General features: G+C 39.0%; 1 protein-coding gene across 9 annotated transcripts in view; it reads right to left on the bottom strand.

The window, feature by feature from the left end:
• The window catches only part of TNS3 (tensin 3), a 204411-nt gene that overhangs the window by 159426 nt on the left and 20431 nt on the right, over positions 1 to 24554 (bottom strand). For all 9 annotated transcript variants that reach the window (XM_072924225.1, XM_072924226.1, XM_072924227.1 and 6 more), the window contains one exon: positions 14748 to 14859. In XM_072924225.1, coding sequence (XP_072780326.1) covers positions 14748 to 14859 — 112 coding nt within the window. Of the gene's footprint in view, positions 1 to 14747; positions 14860 to 24554 lie in introns of those variants that run through there.

Genomic DNA, 24554 nt, shown 5'->3' with positions numbered 1-24554 from the left:
GTTTTCTGCACTTGTATAACACAACATCTCTTACAGTTTTTTCTGGAAACAAATCACTTGAGTCAGATGTGAACTGAACCTTGACAGCAATTTCAAGACTGAGTCTTTCAGAAGCATCTAATTCAAATTCATAAGCAACAGAGAAATACAGCATAGAACCTCCATGAATAATTAAAGTAAGAACACTTCACAAAGCTATATTGCTATATTTTATGAGACTCAAAGGAAACAAAGACTAAAGCCTCCAGAGATAATTCGTTAAATACAGTCAGGCAAAGCTCTCTGACTGAAACAAACTGTGTATTTTTTCAGGTGTTTAGATTTATAACATTCTGAGCATGGAGATTTGATTCACAAAAAAAAAAAAAAAAAAAAAAAAAAAAAAAAAAAAAGATTCCTCCTCATAATCCAGAAATATTCTAATCATATCTAAATCCACCAGTACTTGCATGGATTAGACTGAGTCATTACCTTCTCTTCTTCACTATCTAGTAAAGCTGATTATGAGAACAAAAATGGATAGAAATAAGAACACAAAATGAGATCACTGTGCAAATGTTGGGAGCAAACAAAGCATTCCTTTGTGCTCAGATGCAGAAAGGACTTCCCTCTTAGAAGAACTTCAAACTGTTCATTGCATACGTTACTCCTAAAAGGCAAACCAGCTACATCCCAACAACAGATGGGATGGATCCCCATGCATAACTGATCCAGACTCTTAATCCCCTTTTCTTGAAAGGTCTGAATTTTCCTAGTTTCTGCCCAGAACAACAAAACTTTAAATGACTGGGCCCATTTTAACTGACTATTCTTTGCATTTACCAGATGCTCAAGTGTTCAAAACAGACTATGTAATTTATGTAGGTCCTACTAAACTACAGCAAGCATCACAAATTTTTGTTTGCTTGTAAGGTAATATTTTTAGGAATATAAGGTTCTATATACGTGTCTATTATATACATGTGAACATATGCACACAAATATATATAAACACATACGTACACATACTCCAAAAAGCACAGAAGTCTTCTTTTCAGTAAACATGCACTCAGTGGCTAAACCTAACCTTAAAAAAGAAAAAAACAATCACCAAAACAAAATACATACACACACGTGGGGTGGGGGGGTGGGGGGAAGGTAGGGCAGGAGAAGTAGCAGCAGCATTTTAAAGAGATGAAGATACTAAGAAAGATCTATGAATTTGCTGTATGGAAGCATACAGGCACATCAAGAAAGAGTGAATGGAATAAGGCCATGCTATAGTAGTCAAGTTTTTGAGCACAGACAAGTACTGGAGAGAAGCATCATTGGTTTTCCAGGCACATCCTTTCACAATGCAATTCAAATGGGTTTCTCCACTACAGCTGATAGCATTATGAACAGTGAGAGATCACTCCCTTCACCAACACTAGCATATTAAACACTTATCCATAGAGAGAAATTTATTTTCTCGCTATTTCATTATTTAAAATTCAATGTGCCACAGTTATAATGAATTTTAAATATAATGAAGTCTACTACATCAAAGAAATGTGTTGCCTGGATAATTGCACCCCGTCAGACCAAGGCTGGTTTTAGTTCAGTCCAAGCATTTACTTTCAAAGGCCAAAAGAGCAGTATTATACCATAATTGTGCAACCCATGTGATTGAAAAGCAAGATGTATTCTATTTGCCATCTGTATGGCAGTTGTCTTGCGTTAAATGAGCAGGTTTTCCTTATCTCTTCCACAATCAATCCTCCCTCCAGGGAGACATCTGCTGATAATGGGCCATTGAGTGTCACTGCATGACTGATAAGAACTGTAACATCCCATTGTGAGATGCTCCGCCCAGAGGGAGGAGCCAAGCATTCCTACCTACATATAGTCTTGAGATTCTGGCCCACCAACACAGCTTTTTCTTCGTGGGCTTTTCCTAGAGGAACAGCTGCCTCTTCCACTGCCTCTTCAGAGGAAGACTACACCCTTTTTCTACAGGATCACTACTCCAACAGAACCATACCTGACACTCTAGAAAGACTGCAGCCATGATTCTGATTGGACTGCTACCAACATCTTGTCCAACAGGGTGTCAGGTTGTATTCTGACTCTGTCAGTGTTGTTTTGTTTTACTGCATTGTTTATTTCATCTTTTTATTTTCTTCCCTAATAAAGAACTGTTATTCCTGCTCCCCTTTTTTTTTTTGCCTGAAAGCCCCCCTTAATTTCAAATTTATAACAATTCGGAGGGAAGGGGTCTACATTTGTTCCATTTCAGGGGAGGCTCCTGCCTTCTTTAGCAGACACCTGTCTTTCCAAACCTAGACACCATGTCATTTCAGTGCAACAAACATGCAATAAAAAATACTACTAATAACTGAACAACTGGTGTGTTGATAGTATGCTAAGGAAAATACATGCAACTTACATTTAAAAGATCTCAACAAACAGCTTATATTGAATGCCGGCATCTTTCAGGCAAAGGTTAGAAGTGAAATGGCACTCAGCTCTTCATAGAACTACAGCCTAACTGTATTCCAATTTAAAAATGTGCCTGAAACAGTCCAGAGAACTTAATGTCATACTCTGCAAGGCTACTTCAGTTCTTCAGCAAAACAGCTGAATGTCTGCATCCCACACACAAGCTCTCATCAAATATGAGACTTTCCAAATTTATGTTCAAAGATTCTGCCATCAGCTTCAAGAACAACTGTCCCAAGCTGGCTAGTAGTAAAATGGACATCAGCTTCAAGAACAACTGTCCCAAGCTGGCTAGTAGTAAAATGGAGACTAAGCCATATTTAGTTAATTTACTGCACTTCAAAACAGTTCCTAAACAACAGGGAGAAAGAGGGAGTAAGGGTATCAAAATGAAGATGTGTTAACTACTGCAAGTTACCAATATTGCTACCAGGGTAAACAGAGAAGAATAAGCATAGTGAATCATATTTTTTAAACTTAAAAGGTTTTGTAAAAAACTTCTGCTTCTTACATTCTTGTAAAACCACAAGCAATGTATTTACAAAGAAACTACTGCTGTAAATGAACTGCAGAATGATTTATGCTTAACCAGGACAAACAGCTTAACTTTTTTTCTGTCTGGTAAGGGCTCTGCACCTTGACACATTTAAGCATTTAATGGACTTATGGCAACATGTTTCATACATTCCATCACATGTAGTGAATATGGCTGGTTTATAAAGACAACCATGCACTTAACCACACCTTCTGTCAAGTGATTCTCTGTGATAGGTTTTTGTGTATCTGTTTTTAAACGCCATCATGTATGGCAAGGGTAGAAAGAAGATAATTCAGAAACACTCTTGTGGGTAATTGCACATAAATAGAGAATCAAAGAGATGTAACCCAGTTTAATGCCTTTCTAACCCCTAAGAAAAATTACTTGTTCCAAAAACATACACCAGACAGGCCTGGATATTAATTTTTAACTGCCTGGTGACAAAATAAACTGGGATACCAAATCAAAGGCCTAGATGTTTGAAAGATGCTTGCTTTCCCTCAGCATCTCCAGCTCAGCAAAACAGATACATGCTATTAAAGATAGGTTTTGACAGTAATAGAACAGTCCTTGAAAATTCACAACAGAATGTAATCTAAACCAAGCATATAAAAAGATTTGTGTAATCAAGACTTAAGTTTTATAGTTCCCAACTCCAGACTTCTCTCTTAATACCAGGACAGATGGGTGTCAGAGGGTAACAGAAGTGGTAGAACCCAGCTATTTTAATATGTAGGCTGGTGATACTGCTACAGACCAACAGCTCACACCTGCAGGAAATGTCCTGCCAAAATACCAGGCCTGTCATTGGCTCTGAAGAAAATATATTTTCTTTTTGTTAAAATATCTTGATTTGGTTTCTGAAAATGCAAATTATGGCCACCACAACAAGCTCCCCTTGGGACAGAGGAGGAGAAGAGGCTAGTTTTGACCAAAATCTCCCAAATGGCTACTGGCTACAGTAAATCAGTCTGGTTGAAATGGCTTTGTGGATGAAATGTTGTTACAAGTGCAGTTTGCTGCCTATTTTTATTTCAACAAGTGTTTAATAATGTTGTGATCAGATTATGAGGGAAAAAAACCACACCACCACACTTCTCTGCTGACCTGTTCCTACCAACTTCACAACAATTCAACTCAAGAAAAAAATCAAAAGAAAAGCAGCATGAAAATCAGACACACAGAAATCAAGTGCAGCATTAAAAATAAGTTGGTATGCAATTTCGTGTGAAGCAGTTTTGTGCACTTCTTTCCCCAGCCAACTTTGTGTAGAGGGTAGGAGAAGTGTAGCCTAGCTGGAAATATTAGTCATTAGATGCAAAAGTAAAGACTTCTATTTTTAAGATATTACCAAAGTCACATGCCAAAGAGGTCACTACTCTTAACAGCCACATTACAGCAACTGATGCAGGCGGTGGGGAAACAAGCACAAACCAATATGATTGAGAAGCAAGCTCCGACTTTATTCCAAGATACCTTAGCTTATATAGGGTATTCTACAGGCATGGTCAGCAGTAAGCTCTTATTGGTTAATTTACAAAGGTCTTTGTTTTACTTCTCCTACGTGTGGTTACAGATGTAGCTAAGTTCTCCAAGCCAAATTTGTCATCTCTAAGTCATGCCTTCTGAAGACAGAGCATATCTTCAAGGCTATGCCTGTCCTTATTGTCTCATTCCCAGACCTTGTACAACTATGCAAATTCCCAGGCCTCAAAACAGAGACTAGTTCCCAAGCTCTGTTTCCCAAGTCAGACAAAAGCCTGATTCTGGGGTCTTAGACAGAGTTTTTTTGGAACAGGTATTCCATAGAATCATGGCCTTGTTCCAACAACCATTCCCCAACAAGCAACATCATCTGCCAGTGCATTTCCTGTGCTTCCAATATTACCCTTAATTTTCATTTCTTCTTTTTCTCATATTCAGCCAATCATGGTCTCCTCATCTGAATATTGCTCCCACTACTTCATGACAGTGACCTTGTTTTTGACGAAGGCTGTAGCGGTTTTGGCTCGTCAATCTGAGTTTACCAGCCAATGCACCACTATATGTAGTGGGTTTAGTGCTGGTCAAACGCCAGTGAACCCACTAGAAATAATTTACTCCTTTCTTGCTATGAAATATGGATTAGGAAGAGGAGGGCAAAAGTGGTTCAAAACTTTAAAGGGTATAAAGAAAACTTTATTAACAGTGAATTAAAAGAAAAATTCTATGAAAATCAGAATAAAGCTTTAGAACACTTCTCCCCCCCACATCCTCTTTTCTTTCCCACCAGCAACATAAAGAGACAAAACTTGGAATTTTCAGTCAGTTTACCACCTCTAAAATAATCTTTCTTCAGTCCACTTAGGAGAGGAATCGCTCCTGCCATGCTATGGAGACTTCTCCACAAGAAACAGTTCTCTCAACAGTCTTGGTTTCCATGTCACAGGCAATCAGCTGCCTGGGAAAGGAAAATCTGTTCACAGTGTGAAAGTCCCTCCCATGTCTTGCAGCTTTTCCCAAATCTGCTTTCATGGGCCATGTCAACTTGCATGGTATTATTTTAGGGATAAGTTAGTTTAGCACAAAATAACAAAAGTTCTCTTCTTTTATCTCTGGGAACAAAGTTTTTATTCTTCTATCCATGGGGCAAAGTTTCTCATCTCTCTCATCTCTGTTCAAGCTTCTCATTGGATTACAGCTTTTCAGCATCCACATGCTCCAGCATGAATGCCCTTTCCTCATGGGCTGCGAATGAATGCTGCATCCCCCCCGCACTTCATGTATTACACGGAAAAAACAAAGTCTAATATATTAAAAAATGTATCTTCACCCTGAAACAGAGATTTTTGGAATTCACTTAAGTTAACAAAATGAATTAAGCATTTATATTTTAGCTTGTACAATTATGTGTTGAATTTTAACCTTTTACTTAAGAAACCTCTGCCATGGCACAAAAGGACATAAGAAAATGCGAATTACTGAAGCTTCTTGCATAACAAATAATAACAAAAGGGACCAAAAATACTAGGAACCCAGATAAAAAGGCTCCTCTGTCTCCAAGCTTATCAAAACTGTCATATGGTACTCAGATAAGCACCAAAAGACCAAAAGCACATGCTCAGAGAGGAAAAGTTCAACCATGAGGAAGACCACAATCTTCAGCCTCAGGGACCACTGAGAGATCCCTGCAAGACCACCGGCAAACCACACATGCCTAGAAGGACGTGGACCTATTTAGCATGAGAGGCGAGGACAGGCAGGAGCAGGGGTTGAATATGCATGGCAAAGTTGTGTAATGTATTGCATATGGAACACCTTTGGGAATAAAAGTTTGGGTCAGACTAAAGTTCAGTGCACAAGTCTTGGAGAGAGATTTCACTTGTGCCGGGCGCTGACAATACATACCCGCTTCATAACTACGCCAAGTTGTGGAGTCTATTTATTTATTCCGCATATCGCTTCACCATAGCCTCATAAAAGAATTTCAGTCCAAAACTCAGGCATCTCCTCAATCCCCTCCCATCTAGAATTTGATTGGTTTCTTTACTGACCTCAGTGTCTCATGTTGTTTTCCCTACATGTCTTCACCCCTTCCTCTTCCTGATTTGGGAGAGTATTGGTGTTCATAGGTTCATTTGTTTTCAAGCTTTATCAATTTAAACAGTTTTTACAGAGTTTTACAGCACTCAAAGGTTGATCTTATCCAGTCTCTGCATCAGGGAAATCACTGTCTTTCGCTGCTGGTCATGTGGTCTCTGCCAACACTGTGCGAGCCTTGGCAGCTGCTGGCTTTACTTAGCACTTTTCCTTCATACAGACCACCAAAACTAAGAAAAGCTGCTGCTGCCGGTTTTGTCCTTCTGTCCGCAGCATGGCTCACTAAAAGCAGCTAAACAAACAAAGTCCATTATTTCATGTCATAGTGCAACATCTATGAGCCATGCCAAGGCAGCCATGGTCACGTGCCTTTGTCCCGGTCATGCTGATTTCAGCTGGACAGCCTCAGCCACGTGGCCCCTCCCAGTCCAGGCTGGCAGCAGCCACATGGCCACCCCAGATCCAGCCACTAATGGCCTTAGGACTGCCCCCCGTGCCAACCACAGGGCCACTCCCGGTGCTGGTCCCCACTATATGGCTGCTCCTGGTGCTGATATAGCTTCCGGCTGGCATGGCACGGCGGCAGCAGCAGAACAAAGGACTAGCGAGCTCTGCTGGTAAGGTGCCTGGCCCCACTGGGAAGAGGTCCCAGCTGCCCACCAGGCCGGGACTCGGCAGCCCACTCACTACCCTTCAGAGGGCAGAAATCTCAGCTGTGCTGCATGCCAAACCGACCTGGCCATGCAGCGCCAGCCCAGCCCAGCCCTGTGGGCCACGCAGGGGCAGCCCAGCCTGGCCCAGCCCTGCCTGACCTGGCTACACTGGGCCAGGTCAGACAGTTACCTCCTCAAAAGCCAGAAGCCAAGAAAGCTTTCCCTGGCTTTGTTTGTTTTAAAATGTGCTTTTCCACAGAGGTATATTCAATTCTTTTAAGTGGTTTAAACAGATATCAATCTTTAAACCTAGCCAAATTTTTGGTTCTTCAAAACTAGGCAGCTCATTGCCTCCACCAGATTCCCTGCAGGGAACCACGTGCCCCAGCTGAAAATCAGACTTCCTCAAACCATGACCAGGCTAAGAGACAGTTATGGGAAATTTGTACAGAACTTCAGCATTTTGTTTGGGGGGAGGGAGGGGCAATACAGTGCTGTGAATGAGCCTTCCCACAGCTGAAATATTCCACTTGCTGTTGCCAACAGTGGAAAATCTTTATTAAGAGAAAAGTATTTTGGCACTATACCTGCAATAGCATGTTCTTTCTTTTCCTTTACTCCCACCTTCTTCCTGTCCTATAGAAAAATCTTGACCACAAAAGGTTTACAAAAGCAGAACAGTAGCATCGTGAGTTGACTGTATGATGCTTTTATCCCCAATCATCTGTTCTGCTTATGCTGAATAATAGGTTTTGCACCTTTAAGACTTATTCCAAGAGTCAAGAAGGGAGAGGAGAAGCGCAGAGTTTGTTTTCAGAAACTACACTCACTCCTCCACATTCCTGCTACTAGACTGTGTTGTCTGCAGATAGACAGACAGCAAGACAGAGCTCTCCTTTACTTTTTAGTTAGTTTTAGCTAGCTACGGTAAAAAAGTTCCCTAGACTGCAGTTTTTCCTTTTCATTTCCTGCTCAAACCTACTCTAAACTAAACACCCATAAGAACACCAGCAGCTCACACCTGTAGCCCAGCAGGCCAGGCCTGGGCTGCAGCATTCCCAGCACCGGAAGAACTAGTAAGAGACTGAGTGAGCCGAACTACAGCCCTGAAGGAAGATTTTTCTAAATTTGTCTCTCTTTTAGAGCAGCAAAAAGTTTTATTGCTTAATAAACAGTTTTTTCACTTTTCTCCAAAGAAGTATTTTTTCCCAAACCAGTTAGGAAAGAAGAGTCGATTGAATCTGCCTTCTAGAAGAACCCCTTTGGGAGTTCTCTCCCAAATTTGCCCTGAACCAGGACAAGTAGCAACAACAAAAATGTTTTAACATTTTAGGAGATACTCATACTGTTAATTTCTCTGATCTTTTTAAGCTACACTTGCCAGTCAATTAGGAAATTGATAAACCTTACTCCAGTTTAGAAACAAAGGTTATTTTTAGACCTCCTTCCTCCTGCTAAAAAGGTAACCCCATGTTGCAACATTTCATCCAGAAAACCATTTCAACCAGACTGCGGATTACTCTAGACAGCGACCCATATGAAACCCAAAAAATGGCTGGTCTCCAGCTTTTCCTTCTATCTTCAGCTGTAGACAGTGTGAGATCTCAAGAGCATGCATGACTGTGATGGATCTTGAAAACATATCCTGCATAAATTATGCTAAGAGCAAGGATCAAAGAAAAATAAGAAGAGATCAGCTTAAAATGCATGATCTCCAAAATATGTAAGAAGGCAGATGTTGCTAGATTATGTGGATAAAACCTTATGGGCCTGGAAGTTTTGAATCACAGTTGTTCTTAAAGCTCCTACAAAAAGTATAAGTGACAAAGACCACCACGAGATGAGAAAATGATACAGGCTATGAAAAGGAAATCATCAATATGATCTGAATATGATCAATATGATATGCTGTCTTGGTTTGAAAAGACAGGTGTCCTCTAAGGAAAGCAAGAGCTTCTCTTGAAACGGAAAATGCAAATGCCCTCCCTCCAAATTGTTATAATTTGAAATTAAGGGGCTCTCAGGCAAAGATATGGGAGTAGGAATAACAGTTCCTTATCAGGAAAAATAAAAATTAAAGGAAAAAAAATGCAATAATACCAAACAACACTGACAGGATCAGAATATGACCTGACACCCTGTTGGTCAGGGCGTTGGTAGCAGTCCTATTAAATGGTGGCTGTAATCTTCCTGGAGTGACAGATGTGGTTCTGTTGAAGCAGTGATCCTGTAGAAGGGTGCACTTTTCTTCTACATGTCCAGTGGTGGTGTAGATGGGCCTGGTCTTCCTCTGGGAATACAGTGGAAAAGGCTGACTGATGTTCCAAATATCAGATTATATTCAGATAGGAATGCCTGGCTCCTTCCCCCCAGGTGGAGCATCTCCCAATGGGATGATGTAATTTTATCAGTCATGCAGTGAGAGTCAATGGCCCATTAACAGAAGATACTTTCCAGAGAGAGGAATGGTTGTGGAAGAGAGAAAAAAACTGCCCTATCTGGTTTTAACAGGTGGCCCAATTAACAGAAGATAACTGCCCCACCTCTAACAGATGGTAATAGAATACACACCTCTAGCCACATCTTGCATTTCCAACTTAAGACATATGCTTATATAATCAATGTTATGCTTGTAGTCTGCCTTAGTGTCTTGAAGCTTTCTTCATTTACCAAAACAAACTCTTCAGTATTACAACAATTTTCTCCACCCACTTTTTATTTAAATAAATTTTATCTTCCTATGCATTATTTCTGTCTCCCATTGTAGTTGCTCCCCCGGCCCCATCCCTTGTTTTGAAGCTAATTAGAAGGGTGGAGTTGTTTTTGAAATGCATCAATACTTTCTTTGAGGTTCCTCTCTTCACATAGCATATGAAGTTTGTCACATTCAAATAATATACTCTAAAGATACTAGCATTTCATTTCAGATTTTTCCATTAGAGCAGATAATTCTAATTTCCAATTACCCTTAGGAATTTTACGTTCCCTTCAAGTGGGCTAAGCTCATAAAATTGCAGAAATATCAGATGAAATAGCCAGTAGTCATTGGCTTTGCTGGCAAAAACTGTAGAGTGAGGGATCAAATTTACTTTTAATTAATTATTTATTAGCCATAATAAAGAGAAGTTGCAGCTTTTTAGAAACCTTAGGAGCACTAAGATTAAAAGTAAGGTTTAAATGTTAACTTTAAATTAAATAATCACAGATCAAATTCTGGTTTCATTAAGTTGGTGCTTCTGAGGTAAACAAATAGGGAACTCGTGTTCTACAGACAATTTTCTGAAACATCATGTAACAGCTGTGAACATTAAACATTCCATAGAGGTCTTTGCCTTGTGTGTTTTTTATTTTTAGTTAGTAGAAACTTACCTTAAGAGATTTGTGCCAAAATCCCTCCCCTCTCCCTGAGTTCTTACCAAGGTACCAATATTCCATCGAAGGATGTCAATTTTACTGTCTCTCTGAGCTCCAGAGTGGGTATGTTCAGCCAGAAAGCTTATGTACCAGTTGCATAATGCCTACTGATTACAGTGGCTTCTTTTGTATCTCTATATGCTCCAGTAAGTCTTTAATCATCATTCCCTTTCATGGTGCTGTTGTTATGCATATAACTTCCATGGTGCACATAGTTCCCACATCTGACTAGCTAAGCTCTGCACTGAAACATAATGCGTATCTTGAAGAATTGTTTTAGAGTACATTTTACTAATCCAGTGGAACTTGCTATGTGCACCTTTTATCTAAGAGAAAAGGGGCTGACAATCCCGAGCTTCCTATGCCACAGATGGGCTGCAGTCTACATTTCTTTTTTCACTCTCCTCCTTTATAGGACAGTACACTCTGTGTCACTCATCTCCAGGTCAACATCCACCCATTTCTGAGGGGTCACTAAAAAGGCTTCTCTGCTTCAATTAACACAGTCTCACTTGGACATCCACACAAACAAGACTGACAGTCATTAGATTAACAGAAAGATACTCAACTCATTCAAACAACCATTAATTGCTTTAAGTTCAAAAATTAGTTTATGGAATGCTTTGTATTGCATGTAAAGCTTGCTAGCAGCTAAACCTAAACTAGGTAACTTAATTGTCAACTGGAGATGAGGATGGTTTCATCAAAAGACATCTATACAGTGCTTCAACTTTTCACATGTATTTCACCCAACACACCAATGTTCTAAGAGATGTGAAATTATACTTTCTTGTTTAAAATTACTCAAATCTCCCAAATCTGGTCTTCAGCTTTTTTAATTGCCAGGAAGCCTAGAGATTAAGGAGATTCAGAGCTCTCTGATCTACACTAAAAATTATTTAATCACAACACAACAAAGAGAAATAATAATTTTTAAAAGGAAAGGAAAATACAAGAAATTTTTAACATCTGTTTTCTATATATAAAATATAAAGTAAAAATAATAAAATAGAAATTCACTTGTAAAGACAGAAATTACATCCTTATGATAGCTTGTTTACTGTTGGAACCCAGGGCACAGGGAATATTTCTCTGCCTGTCCTGAGAAGTCCTGATCCCCAAGAGAATACTGCTTTTAACCTTCATCCATGGAGAAAGCTTCCAAGACTTTGGAATCTACGAGTGTGTGAAATAGATAGTAGTACAGTTTATCACAGGTTGAAAAACTTAGAGTTTTGGTTTTTTAGTATGAAGGTAGATAGAAGGCAAGATGGAGGATTTTGGGCATTGTCTGATCTTCTTGTTCTTCATCTACTCCATTTTGTGCAGTGTTGGTAGCACAGAGTGGTTAAAAAGAACTGCAATGCAGATGTTGTGTGAACACACAAATAATTAGTTATTGGTAGAAAGGTAGAAATTAAGTATGTTCTAAGACTTAATTGGACAAAATATTTTTAAAATACCTTGAACCTGTGCATCTTGTGACTTTTGGTGCTTTCTCTTTGGACACTAAGTCTGAGATGTAGACAGTGTGCTCAACTTTTGATAAGAAAAAAATAAACAGCAACCTGAAGACCGAAAAAACCAAAAGTCCCATTCATCTCTCAATACTGGCACAGAACCTTTTAGGAGTCTCCCCATTAGGGAGACCCTCGGGGCGGGCAGGTTTCTACATTTACAAATAAGGTAAAATAGTGAACATTCAACATTTAGGGTAAGGAGCTAAAACAAAAATCAAAAGGCTCCTGTAACTAGTGGCCTTTTGCTAACTATGTAAACATGCAAGATTATTATGTATTATTTGTTTAGCTGTGAATTAAATTATACTGTACTTCAGGGAAAATCAAACCAGAACATACAAGTTTGATGTACTACTGAAGAGACACAGGGAGTTGTGCAGGCCTGGGCTTACTGCAAGATAATCTACAGCTTTTTGTCCTTGCTTTATAATGAGAATCTGTTTCAAAGACAAACATGCTTACCGTGCAGAAGAAGAGCCAGGAGCTTCCACTCCTTCAACTCTCTTTCCTCTTTGCCACAGCTTTTGTAGAAAAACTGTAACTGAGAATGCTTTACTAGGATGGAATGAAGTGTGAAAGGACAAAGGGACACCATTCAAAGGTACCTTTCATTCAAACGTTCATTGTTCACAGTAAGATTTTACGCACCACATTTGCAAGACAGGGCTAAAAAACACATCCCCCAAATGACTACCACATACTACTAAAAACCTACACAAATACCCACTCACAGCTTTTTTATCCCAAACTGACTTAGATATAGACACAGATGTATCATAGACATGAATATATTTGAATGGGAAGTGTGTTGGAAGGAAGTGGCATTTAAAAGACACATAGATGTAGCCCTTTAGGACATTGTTTAGTGTTATACTTGGAAGTGATGGGTTAGCACTAGGACTTGATGTCAGGTCTTTTCCAGTCTAAATAATTCTATGAATCAAAGTTCTGATTCTCTCTTGATACAGTACTTTTTACACTGAAGCTGATCAAGACAGTCTTTAGGTAGTTCCTTCAGTAAACAGTCTTCCTTCAAAAAAATTTCTGCTAAATTGAAAACAATTAAATCCTAAGAACTTTGGAACCAACCCTCAGAAGGACAGACAGAAGAATTTTTTTAAGAAATGCATACATAATTACCACTCCTATGATGATAGCTATAATGCTGACTATATAGCTGTTCTATGGTGCAGTCTGTATTGTAGCTAAAAAAAATGGCCACATTCCTTCCATATCCTCTCACACTTCCCTCTCAGACCCTCAGAGGGATCCTAAGGGGTCTGAAGAATATGGAAGGATGGAGATGGGAGAATGCGATCTAACTAGAACCTGAAGTTGGTTCAAACACCTCTAAGTGAAAACAGCAACTACTTTTTAGATGAACAGACAAGAACCTGAAGTTGGTGCAAACACCTCTAAGTGAAAACAGCAACTACTTTTTAGATTAACAGATAATAACATTCTTATTCTGGGAAGTAAACCATGCATACAGCAAGTAAAGAAACTACTTGATTAACACAGAATAACAGGAGTCAAACATTAACCACGCGGAGCCAGGGGATCAAAGCCCTGTCCCTGGATAACCTGCAGAAAAGACCTATTAAGCTTTCCCAATATTTAATTTTATCAGGTGTATTTTATTTTACAGGTATCCCCGTGGAGAAGATGAAAGGATGTGCAGTTCTACACAGCAAGGGAGAAGAGTGAGGGAAAACAGTAGTAAGGTGCAGGCAGGAATGCCGCAGGCAGAAAGTCTCTAGTCTGTGCTATCCAAGAGATCTTTATTCTTTCTGTGAGTGATTAGACTAAAGGACTAACAATTAGAGCATAATGCAAATGACAAAATTAAGGGAAATAGACAACTGCTCTTGTGATTTTTTTTTTTTTTTTTGCAAATTAATATAGATAAATCCTTCATGCCTCAAGGGAGGAAGGGTTACACACTTCCTCTTTGTAGACTAATTTCCAGAGCCAAGTGTCATCCGTCCCACTCATACACCCCTCACAAATTCTCAGCAGGTGTCGCTGTCGAGGCAGGACGGGAATGAGAAGACTCACTAAGAAGGCTGCTGAGAGTGAAACTCCGGTTTATTCAAAATACACTGCTCTTTTATACAGAGCTTCGCAAAGACCAAGTCCATTGATTCTGAAGTGAAAACAAGCTACACCATTGGTGCAAAGTGCTTGACGCACAGTGATAGAACTTAACTATAAACAATGTGAGAACAAGAGAGATAAAGAATTATTTACATTCTCTCCAGCTCTTTCCCAGGCGTCTGCCTGGCTAGAAACTCTCAGTTTTTCTTTGACTGAATCTGAGTCCCACAAGCAGGCACTGCCTTATTCTGTCTGAATAGCATAGTAGTAAAAGTACATGATTATACAAGTCCAATTACCTACTACAGAACCCTATTCCCTGAAAGTAGCAGGGAACCATACTATACAAAGGAAGGAAATAAACTGAAGGTTACTTATTCCTAGGGGAATTACCAGAAACATGTATTCCTAGAAACCTTAACATTAATATAAAACTAATTTTCTTAACAAAGCAAGAAAATAAAAACCACACAATGTATTACTTACCTCTGCAGGAAATTCCTTGGCTATAAATAACTTGTTTGCAGAATCCACAGATACTGGATTTCTTAAAAGACTTATTTTTGAAGATGTGAGACCTTGAAGCTGTTTCTTGAGGCTGGAACCAAGGAGAATAACATCAGACCTTCACTCAGCTTTCGAGTAATAATTTTAAGGGAAACATAAATAATTTTAAAATAAAAATAACAGTGGTGTTATATATAGTAGTGTGTATATATATAGTAGTGTATATATAAAAAATAATTTAACAGTATACTTTTGTATGTAATACAATTTAACAGTAATGTTATATTTAGCAGTATAATAGTAGTAACATGAAAGTGCTCTTGCTCACTCTCTCATCTTTGCTCTTGTTCCCTAACATAAGCTTTCCACTCTCAAGTGTGGGAGACAACAGAATGTGATGAACCTCTTCCATATCAGGACATGGCCACTGCAATTAATTTTTTATCATAATTTCACAATTCCCTCTATAACATATCTTTTAAGAGGAAATAGAGAATAATTATATTATATGATCCAACAATCTTCTGACCTAAGGTCTTATCTAAATAAAAACTAGCATTGGTTCAAAATATTCTAAGTACAGCCCTATCACAGTAGCCAGTTTAACTAAAGCCTTAAAATCCCTTTGTTTCTTTCCTGCATAAGAAGCATGCAATAGTTTAAAGCAGCATTATTTCCACAGTAGCTGAAATATCATATTGAAATATAATGCAATTATTAAATTTCTAACTGGGGACGGAATTACAAAAGTCAATACCCTATTTGGAATGTGTATTTTATGGCTTCTGTAACTTAGGAAACATTTAGGTAGAAAAACAGAGAAGGCTACCAAAAGCCTTTGACAGCTGTTATCTTTTCTAGAAGGTGCAGAACAACACTCATGTTCATTGGCAGACTTTTTGGAAATATCAGTTACGTATTCAGAAATAAAAATACATTTCACCAGATCATGAAAACCTCCAAATGCTCTTCACATTTCTTCATTTTCATTTCACATTTGCATCTTACTGTCCTTAAAATACTGCAAACAAGCCTGCATTCAACAGTAACACCTGTGCTGAGCTTTAGCAGCACAAGCGTCTAGAAGCAGGAAACTGTCCCATGGCTGGACCACTGCAGCACCAGACTTCCACCCGTATGTCGGTTGAGAAAGTTTGCCAGCATGGTGCAATGCATAAGGTAACATGGTAAAGAGGTATCACAAAATTTCTTTGTGGCTTACCATGGATCTAGGTGAAAGGTTTATTGACTCCAAAAATAACTACAACACAACTATATGACAGGCACAAGAACAGTAATAAAAATCAATGACACTTTTCACATACAGCCTCCACATGGGCCCATCCAAAACTCCACAGAAGTCCCAAGGAGCACAGATTGCAATAATTGACCACACTGAGCAGTGTGGGGACTCAGAGGCTATCCCCACTAGGGGTTCAAGTCAGCTTGATCTTAAGAATAGCTTCAGGAAATACTGTTGGGCGTATCCACAGTGTAAAGCCAAGAAAATTCACTTACATCCATAAATAATAGATTAGAGACTACAGGAATAAACTTTCAGGAAAATCTTTCCCATAATAAGGTATATTAATCAGCAGAAATTAGTGAGAGAAATAATCTACTAGTCCACATCCTTGGAAGTCTAAAAGAGAGAATGAAATATTTGAGAAATAAAACTGAACTGTATACAGTGGTTAATAACCCAACTGTATTGGGTTTTTGCATGGCCAGGTTTTGGTGGCCAGGGTGACTACAGCAGTGGCTTCATGAGAAATTGATAGAAGTTTCCTCCATTTCCAGCAAAGTCAATGCCAGCTGGTTCCAAGACGGCTGCTGCTGGTCAAGACTGGACCAATCAGAAATGGTAGTAATGCCTCTATGATAACATTTTTAAGAAGAAAAAAGTTATTGTGCGGATATAATTTTGGCCAGAGAAAAGAAGGGTGAGAATATGTAAGAGGAACCACTCTGCAAACAGCAAGGTCAGTTGATGGAAGGAGTGGAGGTGCTCCAAGCATGGGAGATGAGATTCCTCTGCAGTCTGCGGTGAAGACCATGGAGAAGCAGCTGACCCTTTGCAGCCCATGGAGGACCACAGGGATACAGAAATCCACCTGCTGCTCATGGAGGAGACCCACACTGGAGCAGGTAGATGTCTGAGAGAAGGCTGTGAACATATGGGAGGCCTGTGCTAGAACAAGCTCCTGGCAGAGACATGCAGACTCTTGCAGAGGAGGGAGCAGGTTTCCTAGTAAGACTTGTGACCTCATGGAGGAGCCACACTGGGACAGGCTGTTCTCAAAGGACATGTGAAACAGTGACCCACATTGCAGCAGTTTATGCAGAACTGTAGCCTGTGGGATGGATTCACATCAGTGGGGTTTGTGGAGCATTGCCTTCCACAGGAGGGACCTCATGCTGAGGCAGGGGAAAGACTCCTTTCCCTAAGCAGCAGCAGAAACAACTTGTCATCAATTGATGTTCATCCCCATTCCCTATCTCTCTGCACCACTGGGGAGGAGGAAGTAGAGCTGGGAAAAACATAGGGGTGGAGAAAGGTATTCTTAAGGTCTAACTTCATTTTTCATTAGCCTGCTCTCATTTTGTTAACAACAAATTCAATTAATATCTCTAACTCAAGCCTAGTTTGCCCATGATGGCATTTGGTGAGTCACCTCACACTGTCTTTATCTCAGCTCATGAGCCCTTCCCTGTCCAGTTGCATAGAAAAGTGATAGAGAAGCTTTGGTGGGTGCCTGTCATCCAGTCAGGGTCAACCCACTTCAGTCTTTTTGGTGACAAAACCCAGAAAGGGGTCTGCTGTGGCTTAAGCCCAGATGGAAATTAAATACCACACAGCTGCTCAGTCAGCTCCCCTCTTTCTTCCCCCTCCACCTCACATGTAATGGGGGAAAGAATTGATGCAAAATGTGTATATTGAGATAAGAACAATTTATTAATAATAATTCTTGTATTGTACTTAATTTTAAATGGTAAATAATAATGATGATAAAAAGGAAACAGTAAGCAATGCACAATGCAATTGCTCACTACCCACTGACTGATGCCAGACCACCCCTCCTGAATGTAGATCGGCCACCCTTTCAGTAATTCGTCCCAGTTTATATATATAGGGCATGATGTTTTATGGTGTGGCTTATTTCTTTGGTCAGTTCAGGTCACCTGTCCCAGCTAAACTCCCTCCCAGATTGTTTTGCTCACCTCCTCAATGGCAGAGCATGAGACAAGGGGGAGAAAAAAGTTCTTGACTTAGTATATACACAACTTACAAAACACAGAACATCAGTTTGTGATGACCACCATTTCATACCAAATCCAGTACACAGTACTGTAACAGCTGCTGAGAAGAAATTAATCCTACCCTAGCTAAAACCAGGGTAATCAGACACTTTGATCACTCCTTGTAGAAATCAAAGGCACAAATTCCCCTGTATGACATTTACAGCATGTTACTTCAGGGTAAATTTGAAGATGTCAGAAGTATGATTCATATCAAAAATAAACAATAAAGAAAAAGAATAGCTTAACTCCAGAATTACATAGGAACATAGCTAACAGCAAACAGATCAAAGTTTTTAGTTTTGAAAAATCTCTGTCACAATTGGGTTTTTTTGCCTTTGAAACTACAGGAGATGCTTTTAAGGAGACAGGTGTCTAGGAGGTCTAGGAGGAAGAAAAAGTGTCATTACATGCAGGTCACTTCTCTAATCCAAGACAAGGAGATTCTGTACTGGGTTTGAGCATTGTTCCCAAAGAGCTGGGAGTCCCTCATTTCCATAGCCTCTACTATGGAAGTAGTAGAGGCTATGGAAAAACAAAAGAAATCTCCACTAGTTGCTGCAGTTTCTCTTTGTAAATTTCTAAACAAAAAACTGCAATTCTCATTTTAGATTTATCCTCCCTTCTTCCCTGCAGAGTTCTACTTTTGGGACATGTTTGTGTCTCTCTCTGAAAATGAGTTTAGCAGAGCTTGCACTTTTGAAGAAATTAATGGATAAACTTCACTGTAAATTTATTCTGTTGCTAGGCCTGCTTCTCCTTATTTCCTACCTAACAAACACTTCTTCGCAAACCTTGGCACCTGCACTATTACAAAGACAACTACCATAACTCACAGTTTATATACTAGAGTTTAGTGTAAGTAGGTCTTGACATTAGTTGATCAACTAGTCAACCTGTCCATTTAATTTATAACATAAACATCAAATGCAATTTTTCTGTGTGGCATATAGGAAATATTCTGCATTGCAATCTTAGCATCTGTATTTAAAAATGTGAGTGTTTGTTCCCTGTTGTTCATTTTAGGCCACTACAGGCTCTCCAAGCAATTCAGTTAAACAGTTAATTTAGGAAATTCAGTACCCACAACTTACAACTTATGCTGAGTTCCTTACACAAGAACTCAGCATAACCTACTGTGAAATCTACAGAAGCCTAGACAAAAGTTTCTTTGTTGTCACCTGGTACAGCTTTAGTAGAGAACCACAAAGAAAGACACCGAGGAAAAAGAAAGACAAATATATAAAAAGAAGGGGGGGGGGGGGGGAGTAATGGAAGACAAAGCAAATACACCAGGGAGCAAGCAATGCTACTTTCATGAGGCTCAAGATTGGAATCCAAAGTGCACATAATTTTTAGGAGCAAAAACTGGAAGAAAACAATGCAGAACCATAGGCTCCAGACTCAGGTTTTGCCCAAAGAAAAGGCTGTAATTACATGTGGTCTCAATTAACAGCATTATAAAAATTACTCTGTAAATATTTTACCATGCTATGCTCTCTTTGGCACACAGAAATCTAATGAAGCTGGAACTCTGTCCCAGACTTACATCAATGTAACTCTGCACACTGTGTAAAAACTTACAGATGCATTCTCAGCTGTCCCCATTAGATGATGAATTTCAAATACTACTCATGACAGAGCGTTTTCATTAGGTAGGTACAGACTAAACATCACCAGATGCAAAATTCACAGCAACTCTGTCAAAGGCAGTTTACACAAAAAACTCTCCAGACTGAAATTAAGCCAATGTAGATTAAAACAGTCAAGATCCACAAATTCGTTTTTGGCAATACCAGCACAGCAATTCCTTCTTGACAGAGACTTAGCACTGGTTGATTACACCTATGGAATAGGTATTCCTAATATCATATCACAACATAACAGGTAATGTTTCAATGAATAATAGACTTAAGCAACATTAGTTTATTTCAACTTCATGCTTTCAACATGTAAACTGCAATTGTAATAGCAGTTCATTCTTTAAAGAGGCAGTCAGAGGGTTTAGATATTTTATTAAATAAACAAGGAAATATTTTTAAATTGAACCTTTTCAAATAATCTTCACAAAAACCATATAATTATATTCACACACATACATGCTCCATTAAAAACAAACCACAAAAAAGGCACTTAGCTGAACAGAATAGGCTCCCTACAAAGTCATCTAGGCAATGATTAATTTATATTTATGAGATTTTTTTTTAAAATCTAAGAAAAAATGATTACACTTTTGAAATTAAATAATTTATTTCAGGTCCTACTCTGTGTTGATGAGGTAGCTGAAACCTCTTTGCACATTATTTCTCCATCTCCAAACTTGTAAAAAAATCCATGTCACATTCCAGCTACAGGAAAATTATAAATATACAAAGCCCTGTTAACTTTCCCTATGGCAGACTCTAGTCCTGCTGAATTCTACATGGCCTCTTAGCATAACAGCAGAATCATATAAAGCAAAAATATGTTTTGTTCACTTCCCACCTGTGGTCATACAAATTCCTTTCTTTATCCTCTGACTTACCAACCTATACTGCAATTTCCTAGGACTCTACTTGTGCATTCTTCTACTCTCCAAGGCAGCTTTAAATCCACTGGCTTATATAATGCTTATACCTATTATTTTAAATACATGGAGGGAGGGGGACAGCAATGTATGAGCAGAATAGGTATTTCACCACCTTTTGTAGGCTAAAGGAATATCCCTAGGTGTTTCCAAAAGAAAGGTTCAGACAAGAAATGACTGAAAGAAGTCTTCATGAAAAGTCTTAGCTCCAGTTCAAAAAAGGAAACCTTTGCAAAACTAAGCTATATAAATAAACCATACCACGAACAAAAAAACAGCACACCAAACAGAGGAATGTCATCTCTCAGCCCTTTCTGTAAAGTTTGCTCATTGTTACTTCTCCACTTCCTCTCTTCCTTCTTCCTTGAAATACATCACAGAAGTTGCATGATTTCTGCCCAGTTACTTAAAGATCCCAGGGAAAAATCAAATAATAAAATCTCTTCAGGTTACCCACACTTTCCAATAACCAGCATTCCTCAAGCAAATAATGATGAGACAGAGCTTCCCAGAATACAACAGTTGGTATTATACTGATGAAGCAAAATAGTTTTGAGTTTCTCTACTCTCCACGCAGTAAAAGCATGTTTTAACTTTCCTCCTCCTGAACCAGTACTCCACATGTGCTGCAGGTTTCATTTCCAGAAAAATATTTAAGAATGCCTACTGTGCATACAGACCAAGTCATATTGTCCATCTCTCCTCTAAACCTGGCTTTTAGAACAGGGCTGACTGCAACTTCTTGGTGACTAAAAAAAGTGATTATGTCAAAAGTCTCACACAAGAATAATATGAAAATACAAGGAAGAATTTCCCAGAAATAGCAAAGAGCATAGCACATGAGACTCCCTGCAGCTCTCATATGAGAACCTCTTGGAAAACATATTATTGCTTCAAAAGTAGCACTCTATTTTAACCAAATGGCTAATCAACTAAACCTATCATGCACATTTAAGTACTTCCACAAGTACCACCAGTGACTATATAAATACTGTAGAGCCTATGCTAAATGACAAGAATATGGGATGCTGATGAAAGAATTAGAACACCAAAGTATTTTTACACTGGCTGAAATAAGGCATTTCTGGCTGTATATACATGCATGTATATATAAAAATATGGTTTTATTATTACACACACATCCTAAACGTACACAAATGGCTAGTTATACTACTAACACTATTACTAAAGAACTTAAGAGCAATTTCAAAGACAATGGAGTCTTTGTTATAGATACCCCATTTTCTCCTCATTCATTCAAGGTGTTTCACAGAAAGATAAACAAGTAACCAAGCTAGAGAAGAGACCTATGACTTAGGATCATACAACCTGAATCAGCCATATGTCTCCAAGTGGAGTCTGCTCCCGACTTTTCATTCAAGTGAGAGTACATGAAGAGTTTTTCCTCACAAGTTAGTGAGGAAAAAAATGTCTCCCCAAACCAGTTGAGTAAAGTTCATGTCAAAAATTAAAAAAAAAAAATGTAATTTGGTAGTATAAAACTGCCTTACTGTACAAGCATAAGGGGCCAAAAAAATAACATAAAATGACAGAAAGTACTTTTTTCCCAGCTTGCTGAAAATATTTGGTGTTACAATTTCAAGTAGCAGAGGCCTTTGTAGTTTCTCAGACTAAAGAAACCTAGGTCTTCATTATTTTAATAAGAAATTCTGCCCAGGTACCAGGGTTTCAAACCTAAACACTTTTAAAAAACAAACAAATAGACAAACCCAACCAAAAAAAAAAAAACCAAAAGCCCCTGAAAAGCAAGATTCTGTCCAAATGACCTAACAAGCCATACAGATTTAAAGAAAAAGGTCAGAAGTGAAAAGCACCAACACTCAATGTTTATTCAATGTATCAACAGCCAATTGCAAAAAAACATGGCTCAAAACATAAACTTTGCTTTACTGGGTTAGCACAACATCCACCTCCTTCACACAAGTACTTAATTGGGTTTTCAGAAAGACACTGTTCAAGCAGAGCAAGCCAGCTCTGTCTCTTCTGTGTCCCACTCCCTTCATGCTCCTGCATGTACATGCATGCTAGAAGGTCCATCACAGACCTATCCTCCCCATTTGTGCTAACAGACGCATTTCCCACCAGTTCTGTCAAATCCTTGCTTTGAACATGCTGGTACTGTCTGCCCCACAATATTCTGCAACAGAATGCTCCAAAAAGTCATATTCTCCTTGTTTAAAGTGTCTGACGCTTACTAGTTTCTGCATTATGGGACTGCATAACTTGCCGTGTATGTTAACCTACCCAACAGCTTTATGTTTTTGGAAAACCAAAGTGAAGAGTCCTCATTTTATCAGTCCCTTCCCAAAAAGCAACTGTTCCATCCCCTTGACTATTTCCATAACCCCACCACATCCTTTTTATACAGGCTGAGACCTCACACATGATTCAAAGTTTCAAGTTAACAATTCAAAATGATAAATTTGCTCCACAGCCTATTCACACAGCCTAGTTCTCTAGATCTAGATTTCCAAACATGGCTGCTTCTCATCCCTGCTGTCAGAATTTAAAAAAACATCTTGGTAGCTGAAAGGAAAATCGTATTGGCCCTCACACACAAAGCTTTTCACCTTAGCTCTCTCACTTATAGTTCTGAACTAATAAGTTAAAAGCCAGACACAAGGCAGCACAAGATGCAACAGAGAAGCAGACCAAATCTAGTCTTGCACTGGGTTATGGAATGCGGGTCCAGAGCCTTAGCTACCCTACCAAGTGACTAGTCCACAGAGACCCATGACTAAACGTAATAGCAACTGCTCTCCAATAAGAGATCTATGTCTCATGTACAATTCTTTCACGTGTATTTGTCCTTTGTAGACAGTTCACCTCAGAGGAGGTCCTTTATCTAGACCATCTAGGTCCTTCATCAATTGCAGGTGCTTTTCTCATAATTTTAAATTCTTTAGACAAAGCACTATCAGCTTTCTTTGAAAAATGATTTCTACAGGATGCAAATGTAACGTAAGAGAATAAAGTGTTTGAAAAAGACTGGTAATTAGATAAATTTCTTTTCCCTTTCTAAACTTTGAAGCTGACCACCTCCAACTTTAAACAACAAATAGAAACTTCATCATGTTTGCAATTTTCTAAAAAGTTCTTCCCCTTATGATCTTGGCTGAGATTTCAGCCCATAATAATAGGTCCAGATCTGCACTGAGGTGGGTAACACCTACTGAAGAAAAACAGCACCCAGGATTGTCTGAATGCATGCCCTTTAGTAGTCTAACATTCCTTCCAGCAGAATGGAGGCAGAGCGACATGCTGGGCAACCTTCCTGCTTTTCTCCAGCCAAATCCTCACTGCTCTCTTTTATCCTAATACTTCTAGGAATCAATCACCTGTATACAGCAGTAGTTCATTTCCACTCCTCCCAACAAGAACAAACAGGGTAGCCTGAGGTTCACTCCTCACATAAAATAGCAGCAGATCTCACGTCTTTTCATTTCATCACTTCTTTGCATTTTTGTTTTAACACCTCCATTTCTCCACTGCTCATGCATCTGTGTAAGGGGAATAGCAATTAGGAGACAGATGGGCAGTCCATTAAGACAATCATTATCCAGACACTGAAAAACCTGTCTATTTTATCTTCATCTCATTGGCAAGCCAGCATTTGTTCTGTATGGGAAAATACCACAGAAAAGAAATGTCTGAAAGTAGCAAAGGACTATTCTTCGCTTTCCATTAAATTTCAGTGTTTGTCAATGGCTATTTTTCTTCTTTGTTAACTGAACTGACTTTGTCTTCTCTTAGACTGTAACACTGCTTTTACTATGTAATGATGGGAACTCCCACACAGTCAGAACTAGACAGCTGAAGACTAGAATTCACGTATTTAAATAATGGGGGGGGGGGGGGAAGGACATAACTGAACATACTTGGTTTATCTTCTGTTTACA

This window comes from Taeniopygia guttata, chromosome 2, assembly GCF_048771995.1.
Source record: "Taeniopygia guttata chromosome 2, bTaeGut7.mat, whole genome shotgun sequence".
Taxonomy (NCBI): Eukaryota; Metazoa; Chordata; class Aves; order Passeriformes; family Estrildidae; genus Taeniopygia; species Taeniopygia guttata.
The sequence above is the reverse complement of the archived record's forward strand: the minus strand, read 5'-3'. Positions and strand labels throughout refer to the sequence as shown.